The sequence below is a fragment of the Dendronephthya gigantea genome, unplaced genomic scaffold (assembly GCF_004324835.1).
Source record: "Dendronephthya gigantea isolate DGI-Jeju-01 unplaced genomic scaffold, DenGig_1.0 000035F, whole genome shotgun sequence".
NCBI classification, from domain to species: domain Eukaryota; kingdom Metazoa; phylum Cnidaria; class Anthozoa; order Malacalcyonacea; family Nephtheidae; genus Dendronephthya; species Dendronephthya gigantea.
In genome coordinates, this window is record NW_021163045.1 from 1,859,848 (window position 1) to 1,872,500 (window position 12,653).

Consider the following 12,653-nt stretch of genomic DNA (forward strand, 5'->3'; position numbering starts at 1 on the left):
GCTGCCTAAATTTTGATCACAGAATGAAAAAAGCATTTGCATTCGTATAGAGATCGAAACGGTGGCACAATATTTTTTAACATCAATTACCTTTCTGTCATTTCCAAATTCATTCAACCTTTCTTCTATTTCTGCGATCTTATCTCTCACATTTTCAAGTCTACGACCGAACCCTTCAGATCTCTTTCCATTTTCAAGCTGTTCCATTTTGAATTTAATGTCGCTTTCCAACGCGTTTATTTGTTTATGTAAAACATCCTTCTCCTCCTGAGGTAGCGAACATAACTGATCAACTCTCTGTTTAACACGATCAACTTGAGAGATTTTTTCTTTCAGGTTTTTGCTTTTTTCCTGCGTAGAGAATAGAAATGCGGGAATTAAGCCATAAAAGTGCACGAGTTTGTTAAATTATGAGCGCTTTCATTGTGTTAATATGTATTGATTTGTTTACAAAGATGTTTATTCTAGAGGCTAACCTAAACTAAACTATATATAAGAGGCTAACCTAACCTAAACTAATCTATAACGCATATATATAACTCCATCAATTCTAAACTGTTCTTCCTAAAGGTGCAGTAAGGATCATCTCTAAACTAACTTTATTTATACTGGATAGCTCTATCAGTTCTAAACTGTTTTTCATATAGCCTAGAAGTCCAGTAAGGATAATCATATATTGAACCAGTCTTACAACAGGGGGAAACCTAAACTTGATTTATACTACAGTTCTAAACCGTTCCAACCCAACGCCATATCATCATCTTTCAATGATCTTTACTACAGAAAAAAGTCATGTAATCACATATCAAAAATCATGTAAAATAAATGAGATTACTTCAATTGATATCAAACCTCATTGTCGCAATCGTTTCCATTCTCATCCGGAGTGATGCGTTTTAGTTCTTGGATAGACCTCAACACATGACGTAAGGTTGAGAGAAACTCAGCCATCTTCTCTTCCCTCATTTCCAGTTCCTCGCCACGTTTCTGCAAGCTTGTAAACACCTCAGCCACTCGTTCATTACCTAATGGTTGTACCTATCATTGAAAGGAAAATACAAATGGCAGTGTCAATGAAATGCTGTAAAAACTATTACAAAATGGAGGTTTTCGGGCTGCATCTAAATTTGGTTTTAAATGAAAAATTACCTTTTGTAATTTCGCTTCTTTATCTTTCAACTCAAGTGAAATTTTTCCCATTTCAGCTAAATCCTTTTTCATCTTGAAAACGTCCAAACAAAACGTCACTGGCATGTTGCAAATATCCTCAACTTTCTCCAAGGTTTTCTTGCAGTCTTCTAGATTCTCCTCCAACAAATGCCTGTCATTCCTTTCTTTGATTTCATTCAAAAGATCTTCGCTTCTCTGAAGTAATTCATTCTCTCTTGGATTAGCAGGAAACGCTTCAAGGTCAGGAGTTCCTGATTTTATTTGGTTGGAAATATTTTGAAGCCTTTCGCGAGCATTTTCGATTTCCTCCTCGAACTTCAAAATCTCAATTTCGTCAGTGTTCTCATTTCGCTCAAAGCAAACAAGAATGCGACTCTCGAGTTCTGAAACCTCGAACGAGAGCTGTTTTATCGCTTCTTCTTTTCTAGAAATAGTCTCCATCACTTCTTTTGCTGTTTGAAGAACTTCTTTTGCAGATTCAACCAGCTCCTGGTCTTCAACTGAACGCTGTCGCAAAGACTTCACATTCTCGATCAATACTTCACCCTCACTCACCAAGTCTGAGAGTTCGGTAAAAACACATTCTGAGCTTTTACCAGAAGAATTTAAAGCATCTTTCGCCTTTTCTTGCCATATCTGACAAGCATCTGCCGTATTCCTATGCCTTACAATATCAACCTTGATTTTTACATCTTCTATTCTCTTTAAAACAAGTCCTCGAGTTTCTGCTAAACGTTTTTCCAAGTTATTCACCTTCGTCAACAACGCGTCCTTTTCTTGTGTTGGTAAATTATCCAGAAATACCCGTTCGCTTGTGGCATACGAATGAAAATATTCAATTTTTCCATCTAAAATTACCAGAAACTCGTCCAAATCATTGATAGCTTTTTCAAGAACATCAACATCTGTATCGTTAATCTTTCCTTTCAAAATATCTTTCTCGTTTTCAACCAACCATTGTGAACAAAGGTCTATTTTATCCTCCAGATCTTCTTTTTCTTCAAGTTGTTTTTTCGCCACATCTAACATCCTCGTGAGCTCAGATTTTCTCGCTTGGTATCGCTCGTGTATTTGCCCCGCGTAACTTAAATCCAACGATGGATAATCGCTTGTTAAGGACGCCATACAATCAACAAATTCTTCAGCAAGATCATCACCTCCGATCAATATCCTCGTCATCTTCTCAGCTTGCTGTTCCCTAGAATCACAATCGTCTTCTTCCAGGAGTATTGCTTCGTCAAGAACTACATTCATACCTTCAATTTTATCCTTCATCGTCGATTTCATTTCGAAAAATCTTTCAATTTTTCTCACACGATTATTTAAAACCTCGCGAACTCTCGCCAACTCCTGTTGCTGTTCCCGAACAAGATTATTCAGGAGAGTTTTCTTATCCATCTCAACCGAATCCAAGTTAAATTCCTCAGACGCTACTGCCTCGATTTTCTTTCCAATACTTCGAAGTTCATTTAAAGACTTCCGTTCATACTCAAGCAAATTTTCTGGTGACATTTTTTTAATGCGGCTGACATTTTCAATCATTGCTAGTTCACTGCTAACTTTGCTTATCGTGTCCAAAGCTTCTTCTAGTTTCAAAGCTTTCGTTTCCTGAAGAGTATCTTTCTGACTTGCTACAAAGAATGAAGGAATTGTAAAATCTTTGAAGTCTAGTTCGACAACTTTCTCATAGTCATTTGAAGGCCCTTTTGTTTTTTCAATGCAAATCTTGTCATCCTGTATCTTGTCATCCTCCATCTTGTCATCCTGTATCTTATCATCCTGTATCTTGCCATCCTGTATCTTATCATCCTGTATCTTGCTATCCTGTATCTTGTCATCCTGTATCTTGTCATCCTGTATCTTGTTATCCTGTATCTTGTTATCCTGTATCTTGTCATCCTGTATCTTGTCATCCTGTATCTTGTCATCCTGTATCTTGTCATCCTGTATTTTGCCATCCTGTATCTCGTCATCCTGTATCTTGTCATCCTGTATTTTGTCATCCTGTATCTTGTCATCCTGTATCTTGTCATGCTGTATCTTGCCATCCTGTATCTTGCTGTCAACAATCGCGCGAGGAGAGAGACAACCTGTTTCGTTGAAATTATTTTGCCGACCTTCGATATCAGAAACATCATCTAGGGCAGGTTGTTTTTGGGTGATCTGTCTATCAGTTCCCAGCATATGGTTTGAATCTGTTATGGGTTTGCTTTGGACGTTGTTGTCTGCAATCATCTCGGCTTGGGAAACTGAAACCTGAGCAATTTCATCCTGGGTATCTTGTTCAACAACTCCAGCGTCAATGATTCTGAATGATTGATTTTGAATGTTCTCTTCATCTGCAACTTTACTCGTGCGTTTTCTTCCGTAGTCGAAATTTTGCTGCGGAACCCGTGAGCGAATTAAATCGAGCGTCTCTTCCTGTCTGAGAATGATATCCCGGGACTCCTCACCTTGGATGAACTCTCCTTGATCACTCTTTAGCTGAATACTTTCCACTGGAGCCATTTCTCCTCGCGTAACACGTTCTTGTATGTTTTCACCGAGGGTGACATCATCCACGATATCGCTTCTCCCAACAGCTTCATTTTTCTCGTTTGTCATTCCTTTGTCTATTTCTTTCTCAGCGACTTCGTCCTGGATTGCTTTGTCTTGAGTGACATGAAGTTCATGGCGAATTTCTCTTTGGGAAACATTTAGTAAAGTAATATTATTCTGAGACAATTCCTCCGAGATACGTTCACTCTGAGTTTTACTTTCTTTATAGGTATATTCATCCTGGGTAACAACTTCCGGTGTTACTATCTCTTGTCCAGTCCCTTGTTGTGGAATACGACCTCGACTCAGGTCAGATAGTCCAGCTTCGTCTTTGACAACTAAACCTAACCTCTTGTCGTTGATTCCATGTTCAACAATATCCTCTTGTGTAAATCTATCCTTGGCGGTCTCGTCTTGGTCATTATCGTTTCGAGTAAAGCTTTCGCTGGTGTTTTCATCAAAGGTAACATTCTCTAAACTATCTCCTTGGGTAAGATTTTTACCTGAAACCTCTTGTCTAAGATTTATATCGGACCTAACTTCTTCCGTCTCACAACCTTCGTTCGCAGGTTCAGTTATATCGTCTTCTAAGCCTATGTCATTTCCACCCTCATGTCTCGAATCAAAATCATTGTGTTTGTTCAACATTGAACTGTCTGTCACTTGCTGTTCTGCTAAAGCTACTTCAGAAATCACGACACTTTCACTTTCATCTTTGATATCTTTGGCTTTCTCTTCCTCTAACGTTGAGAGAGTATTCAGCTCAGCCACCTCCACTACTCGCTGCTCTGCTGCACCTTCTTTGAAATAAACATCGATTTCACCCTCTTCAAAACCACTCCCCTTGTGTTCATTGAATGATGAAGACCTTTTCTCTATTACATTTTCAGGCCCGACAACCTCTTTAAGTTGCGGTTGTATTACAGCTTCTTCTGATCTCGTATATCTTCCATCTTCTTCATCCTTTTCGTTAAGACCATTTACCATTGATGTGCCATCATCCACTTCTCCTGATTCCTGATCAGCGACTAGATTTTCTATTTCTGCCGCATCTTCCAACGAATCCGCATCAATCTCCCTTTCCAGTTCAACAACACTGTCCTTGTATTCACTCAACATCAAAGAAACTCCTTCGCTTGGACATTCCATGTCAGTAACTTCTTTTACAAGTTCTCCTGGAGGATCCTGTTTTAAATCTACTCCTTTTTCACTTATGTATTTGCTACTCTTGCTTTCCAATTCCATCCCAACCTCCCCGCTTATTCGTTGTTCTAAATCTTTCATGGCATTATCCCATCTCTCACGCAGATCATCAAGATCCTTGCGAAAGCATTCTTCCTCTTCAATACCACCGACAACACTCAAAGCAAAAGACAACCTGGTTGCATTCTCGAGGCAACTGTTTGGATCTCTGAGCACTTCAAGAAATTCCCTAACCATTGCTGGCTCACGTAATTTACCTACAGCGTCTAATACTTCGTGGCATTCTAATATATTTTGCTCCAGCATTTCCTTTGTCTGTGCACACTGTTGAAGCATCTTGATCCGCGTAAACAAACATTCTTTTGCAGTCGAAAGCTTCTCCTCAATTTCGACGATATTCTCCTGACATATTTTCTGTCCCTCGGATGGAATAGTTGCCCACATGCCTTCAGCTTGTGAACTAATGCTCTGCAGTTGTTGTTCTTTCTGTTGAAGTAATTCAAGCTTTGCTTGTGCCGCTTCAAGTTCTTCATGTAAATTTCCAGTCGTTTGTTCAGAGTTTGAAATTATAATTTCCATGACCTCCTCGTCGTTGGCCAAGGACTCGACTTCGCTTTGCAAGATCTCAAAAGCAACGCTTTCAATCTTCACTTTGGGTTGTTGGATCAGTTTCTCCGACGGTAAGTGTTTGATATTTTCATCAGATTTATCTTCAATCGAGTTATTTGGTTGTAGACATTCACCCTCTTCTTCAAAAGTTGTATCTTCATCAGTCTCGTCAGTAGTTATGACATTGGAAATATCACTTTGGGGAACGTTAGCGGTCAGTTGGATGTCTTCAGGAATTACCTCATCTCCAGCAATGTCTTGCTGTCCATCTTTTTCAGTTACGACAGTCAAAACTTGACACCCGCGTTCACTGCTTATTTGATCTCCACTTAATCGCGCAATACTCGGATCAACTCGAATCAGGTGCTTCTTAATTTCTATGCAATTATCTCGAATATTTTCCAATCGCTCAATCAACTGAATACTTTCAACGGAGTATCTCTGTTTTGGAGCAACGCTTGCCAAAGTAGTGTCAACTTCTTGTAGCAATACTTTGGTTTTTGTCATCGTTTCTTCGACGATGATCGGACAAACTTTATTCTCTTCAACTTCATTCCTAAGTCGTCCTAATTCTTCCTCAAACTCCGACACCTTTCTTGAAATCATTTCCTGTTGTTCTTCATGTTCTCTAAGTTCTTTAATTTTCTTTTCGTTGATTCTTTCAAGATCTGCAACAGTCAGTTCGAGTGGTTCAAGCCCCAGCGAGGCGCCGCCAAGGTCGATATTACTCTCCTGGGTCTCCTCAAGTAATTCCGTCTTCATCTTGTCCAAATTTTGAAGCCGTGCTCGGAAAGCCTCGAGTTTTTCCAACCAACTTTCTTCTGCTTGTTTCACTGTTAAAACGCTGTCGGATTTTCCATTTCGTTGAAGGCTTACGGGGTCTACATTTTCATTTACCTTTTTAGGCACCAAACCATCCCTTGTCTCTGTTTCCTGTTCCAAAGATGAAATACATTTCTTAACTTCCTTCAGCTCGTTCTTGTACACATCGTGTCGCGACGCAAGAGCCTCAAGACATTCCATCCTCTGCAAAACAGTCGCTTTTAAAAAAGCCAACTTCTCTTCCAGACTTCCCAATTCTGCGATGATAACTTCCTTCTCCTCCTCACGAAAACTTTCAGTCAGCCTCTCAACTCTGTTCTTTAATTCTATCAAAGTTCCTTCCTTGTTTTCGACGTTCTCCAAGCAAGACCTTCCCAGTTCCAACAGATCTTCCAGTCCTCTTGTTTCAACACCTTCGCCATAGAGAAAGCCCTGTACTTCGTACATGAGCGAAGACAATTCTTCAACTTTCTCCTCAAAGTCATTGTAACACTGCAATGTCACATCCAGGCAGTCTACATTCCTCTTCAGCTCTTTGAGTCTGATATTAAACCTCTCCCTCAACTGCAATACATCTCTTTCATCCTCATCTTCATTACTCACGCTTTCACTCATCTCCACCAACTCACGCAAACAATCTTCCTTCAGTTCCATCTCTTCTAAAAACCTTCTTCCACTTACGAGAGCAACCTCCTTCGCAGTCACATCAAAGTTTCCTGGAATCTCTTCATCTTCATTTAAATACTCCTCAACCTTGTCTAGGAACGCTGAGATTTCCAGGAACTTCAAATCGAACTTATCCTTCAGTGAAACACGGCTTTCAATCGATTTTACGTTCTTTCTGACGCGCGTTCTTGCTCTCTCGTAGCTCGCCACCAAACACTTGATATTTTCTTGAAACCAGTAACCAGAATTCTCATAATCCAGCTGATCTAACCGTTCCAAACTCTTCTCTTTTACTAACTTAACGCGCGGTTCGAGTTTCAATATATTTTCCTCCAAATGCATGATTTCGGAAAGTTGCTCGAGTGGAGTAGTTCTTGAGCGAACTTCAGTACACGTGGATTGGCCAAACGTCGTCAAGGCTTTGTCAGCTTCTTTTACTTTAACTTGTAGTTCATTTGTTTCAAACTCGAGTTCTTTAAAGCTATCTAGATAACGCTCTAGCTTTTCGAGTTTCTCTGAAACAAGTTCTATTTTCTTAGAAATAGTTGTCTCATGTTCTTTCACCTTTTCATCACAATCTTTACTTAAACTGAGCACATCTTTATACTCAGCGGACAATTCACGAAGTTTGTTTTGTTTTCCCACTAGACTTCCTAGGAGTATCTTCAACATATGCACACGACTCTCGCTAAGATGTCTCTCCATTATGAATTCAGTGTCTTCCTCTTTCACGAGATCTTCGAATTCAGCAGTAAGTGCTTCCACTTCGCACTCAACGCCTTCAAGAGACAGGGAAAATTCAACCCACCGTTCTACCATTGCTTTCTTCTCGAGTAAATTATTTGCAAGCTCCATTTGTGTCTTAGAAACCTGATTTAACTGTTCCTCGATACTCTCACCAGCAGCATTGGACAGAATGTGCTTCGTTCCTTCAATCAAACCTTTCAAAGCGACCTGTTCACGTTCAAGCCTACCCAGGTAACAGTCAACAATACAACCAGCCTCTTCGTCCGTGAATAACCACTCAGTATTAGCATCTTTACCAGACACAAACTCAGATACCTCTTCAACAAATTTCTCAAACTTCTCGAGACGATTCTCAAGCATGGAAACTGTTTCATTTGTTGTTTTGCGTTTCACAAGCTCTTCTTTTAGGTCGTTCCATCGACCTTCAACCACCACAATCTTTTCTTCCACACCAAACTTTTCATCCTCTGAGATATCACGAACCAAACCCATACCAGTTTCTAAAACGTTCTCAAAATCTTGGTCTCGACGACAAAACTCTGCTAAAAGCTCTTCGACTTCTAGACTTTCCTTGTCGTTGTTCAACTCTAGAACTCTGGTCTCTATCAGATCCAGAAATTGCTCTGAATCTTTTATCCGATTCATAAAGGATTCAACCTGGTCTTTTGCACCTTCTTGTGACATTTCATGGTCACTAGGTTCACTACAGCCACCAATCAAGATATTTTCATTACTCAGATAGTTCACAGAAGGAACAGATTGAACAAAACTCTGTTGATTCCTTTCTGATGCATACAAAGGTTCAGAGTCGGGTAGTTTACGATAGCCACTACCCTCAACCGTGTCAGTAGCCAAGTTCTTGTCACAAGATTTAATTGTATTCCTGTTAATATCAGCTGCAACGTCAACAGATCTTTGTGGGTACTTTTCGCTTTTCATATTGACCTCTTTTGGTGAGTTACTGATGTTCTTATTAGTTGGAAGAACTGACATTTCAACCAAACCTTCTGGCTGTCCATCTTCTTGAACTAAACATGTCCCCTCAGGATTATCATTCGTATTATAAACAGCAGGGTTATTTTCTTCATTCTGAATCAGTTTGATTTTTTCAGGATTCTTCTCAGCAGTCGATCCTTGACGATCACACGGTTCCACTAATATTCCTAAAGACTTTAATTCCAGCAATGTTTCTTTATCGCCTTGGGCAACATTCAACAAAGCATCTGTTCCCATAATTTCACTCAATTCCTTCAACCTTCCAACAACTTGGCTTCTCAACATTTCCCACTCGGATTTCAACCGTTCCAACTGTTCCTGAATCTCACTACGTTCGCTTTCCGCGAGCCGAGCCGACAAGCTTTCACCGGCGTTCAATACTTCATCTAGTAACAATGATTTCGACTTCATCTCCCTAAGCATACCCAAGTATTCAACGAGCTCTTGTTCATAATCCAGCATCGTTTCCGATTGTTCCATCTGAATGTTCATCCTTTTTCCAACACCTTGCATCCAGTCCCACAGTTGCTCGACCGTGTCGTAATATACCTGTCAAAGAAATATAGGTTAAAATGTGCAAATGTTTTTGGAAGAAATTTTAAATGTTTTAAAGAAGAAATCACCATGAATAATACTGAAAACGATGTAAATATGTACAACAAACTAAGATGACCAAAATCAATCCCTTGCCCCAAAAAATGGCGGGTTCAAGAGCTGGTCGCATGAAATGAGAAAGCCAGAGACAATACGATCTATACCAGACCCCGACCACTTAATCTTCCCTACCTGGTGCTGACGTAAACATTCTTCGACATGCTCCTCTTGGCTGGCAAATGCTCGTTCAAGACCTGCCCATTTCTCAGACAACTCCACTATTTTACCCGCGATGTATCTCTCAAATTCCTCTGAGTGAATTGATTCATTTCTAAGTCTTAACAACTTTGCAACGGCTTCTTTTTTCACAGAAAACTCTTTCGCAAGCGATTCCTGTTCCAATGCGGCCTTGTGACGTTCATCTTCTGTCAGGCTATAGAAATTTACAACTAAGACACTCTCTGTAGATTCTATCCACTCTAAGACCTTGGAAACTTCGGAACTGAAGTCACTCTCCTGTTTCAAAGTGGCTTCAAGTTTCGCTAGCCTGTTCGAAAGGCACGTTTTGGTTGTCTTACATTCCGACAACAAGGTGACAATTTTGCCCTGGGAATTTTTTGACGAACTTGATGGGTCTTCAAGGTCTGAGCCTATCTCGGCCTGAATGCGCACGATGGTTGCTTCACACAACTCAATCTCGATCAAAGCTGCCTTTATACTTTCAATTTCATCAATCGACCATTGCTCGCGACCAGTTCTTCCTACCAACTCTTGTGTTCTGTTCAGTGTCACAACACACCCATCCAACGTTTTCTGCCTGGATTTGCGTGTCTCAATTTCCTTCAAAAGCATTTCTTTTCTTTCATTTGTCATCTCAAAGACTTTACTCCACTTGTCCACCAACTCCTGCAGCTTGCCAGTTTCGCCACTTTTGTTCTCCGAATCATCCGATGTCAGAAGCGTCGTTTCTTTTTTCTTCAAGATTTCCATCAATTCCTTTTGCGATTCAAGAACGGCTATACTACTCTGAAACACAAGTTAAAAGTTGAAAAATTAAATTGCCTGCTGAAAGAAAGATCAGTTTAGAAATTTTAAATTCCTTGAGTAAAAATACCTGACAAAGCTCAATATTCTTTTTCAACTCCTCGTCACTCAAAGCCACCTTGCTTGAAGATAACATCCCCTCGACCTCACCGACAACTTCCCACATATTTTCAATGCCTGAGGCCAAATCTTGCATTTCTATCGCTGTTCGTTCCAACAACTGTTGTCTTTCCACAGCTTGTTCTAGAACTCTGTCAAAAAGAACTTCCACAACATTGACTTGATCGGAATCTTGAAACGACCCAGAACTTCCTTTCTTGAGCTCTTCATATTCTGATCTTTCTTTTTCTAAACTTTGATATATATCCTGGATAAAGTATATAGAGTGAATGAGATTAACAGCCAGCTCTTCTTTCTAATATCGATTTCATCTTAACTTTACGGAAGATAATTTTACTCTGTTGTTTAGAATCATACCTGAATTTCAATCAACGTCTGAGAGACATCGTCCAAATTATTAAACTCAGGAGTTTCACTATTTAACAAACTTTCAAAATGCTTTAGTTTTTGGATAATCCTCCCAAGATCTCCTTCAAATTGTTCAAACTCAGGTGATCTCTTTTGCTTCTGAACTTCTTCCTTAACTTTGTTACTACAATCAGTGACAGCAGCGCAGAACTCTGCCCAATTATTTTCAAAATCGGCCAACTGGTTCTCAAGTTTCGACTTTATTGGGTCTGACACAGTCTGCAGTAATGCTTCCCCTTTTGCGTATACCTCACTGATCAGATCCACCTGGTCCATCTCATCCAAGAGTGCCTAATAAAATTTTGCAGTTATATAAGACATAGTGAGATATCTTAACAACACTGAATCAATACGAGATGATCCTTACTGGATATTTAGGAAAAACAGTTTAGAACTGATAGAGCTATCCATTATAAATAAAGTTAGTTTAGTTTAGGTTTCCTCATGTAGTAACATTGGATCAATAAGAGATGATCCTTACTGGACCTCTAGGAAGAACAGTTTAGAACTGATAGAGCTATCCAATATAAATAAAGTTAGTTCAGATTAAGTTTCCTTCTGAGGTAACACTGGATCGATAAGAGAAGTACTTTACCTGAATGACACGATGTTTCTGATCAATGCTTCCACCAGTTTCTCCCTCACAATCATTGAGTTTGATTTTAGCTTCATCGAACCAGGCAGACCAATCATGAACAGCGTTATCGTAATCCTGGTGGTAGTCGTAAACTGTTTGCAATTCAAGTTCAATTCTTTCCAACTCATTTGCGATGGTGTCCAAAAGACACTCTATTTCTTGCATTTTGTTTCCATTCTCCGTCGTCAAGCCTTCGTCAGTGTCGTCAGCAGAGGTTTCATAGCTGGCCCGTTCTTCTTCAAACTCAGACATATAACTTGTCAGTTCCTCGTGTAAATTCTATATGAATATAAGGCATAACACTATAAGATGGCTGTCAATCCGTTTGACTACTAAAAGAAAACTAAACTAAACTAACTTTATTTATACTGGATAGCTCTATCAGTTCTAAACTGTTCTTCCTAGAGGTCCAGTAAGGATCATCTCTTATTGATGAAGTGTTACTACAGGAGGAAACCTAAACTTAACTAACTTTATTTATACTGGATAGCTCTATCAGTTTTAAACTGTTCTTCCTAGAGGTCCAGTAAGGATAATCTCTTATTGATCCACAACAACTTAATTTCTACCTTTTGAACAATCTTCAACTTCTGCTCGACCTCAAACAGCGCATCCTCGGGGCTATAAACATACTCGTGCAGACATTCGCGAAATTCGTTCAAACTGTTTATCCAGTTATCGAGACTGCTTGAAGCATCCTCGTACACCTCCCCAGACCCCATGACGTCATCACGGCTCAGTCCCAGGCATTCCGAGAATGCATCCAAACTGCCGAGATCATCTTGAGAATACGACTCCCACCTCGAAGGGACGCTTTCGTCGGCTTTTGTCGAAGGGTTGGACGGGTTGACGAGATCTTGAAGACTTCTCCATTGGACGTGTAATGGTTGTAGCATACCCGTGAGGTTCACTTCAGCTTCTTCGTTCGAGCTTGCTTGGAGTTTTAACACTTGAGCACTTACAGAGCGGATAAGCGAACGTTTTGCACGCACCTCATGCTAAAGATGAAACAGAGATATGACTTCATTTTAAAGGTGAGAAGAAGGTTGACGGGTCTTTAACTTGAGAGAGGAGGAATACTGGAAGAAACGTAGTGGGT

General features: G+C 39.9%; 1 protein-coding gene across 1 annotated transcript in view; it reads right to left on the reverse strand.

Moving 5' to 3' along the window:
- Positions 1-12,653, reverse strand: part of LOC114525681 (nesprin-1-like) — a 46,315-nt gene that overhangs the window by 15,749 nt on the left and 17,913 nt on the right. Inside the window, exons 21-28 of the mRNA XM_028547087.1 lie at positions 12,124-12,552; positions 11,513-11,833; positions 10,867-11,208; positions 10,460-10,756; positions 9,538-10,371; positions 1,150-9,300; positions 853-1,038; positions 91-351 (exon numbers count right to left, since the gene is read on the reverse strand). Coding sequence (XP_028402888.1) covers positions 91-351; positions 853-1,038; positions 1,150-9,300; positions 9,538-10,371; positions 10,460-10,756; positions 10,867-11,208; positions 11,513-11,833; positions 12,124-12,552 — 10,821 coding nt within the window. The remainder of the gene's footprint in view (positions 1-90; positions 352-852; positions 1,039-1,149; positions 9,301-9,537; positions 10,372-10,459; positions 10,757-10,866; positions 11,209-11,512; positions 11,834-12,123; positions 12,553-12,653) is intronic.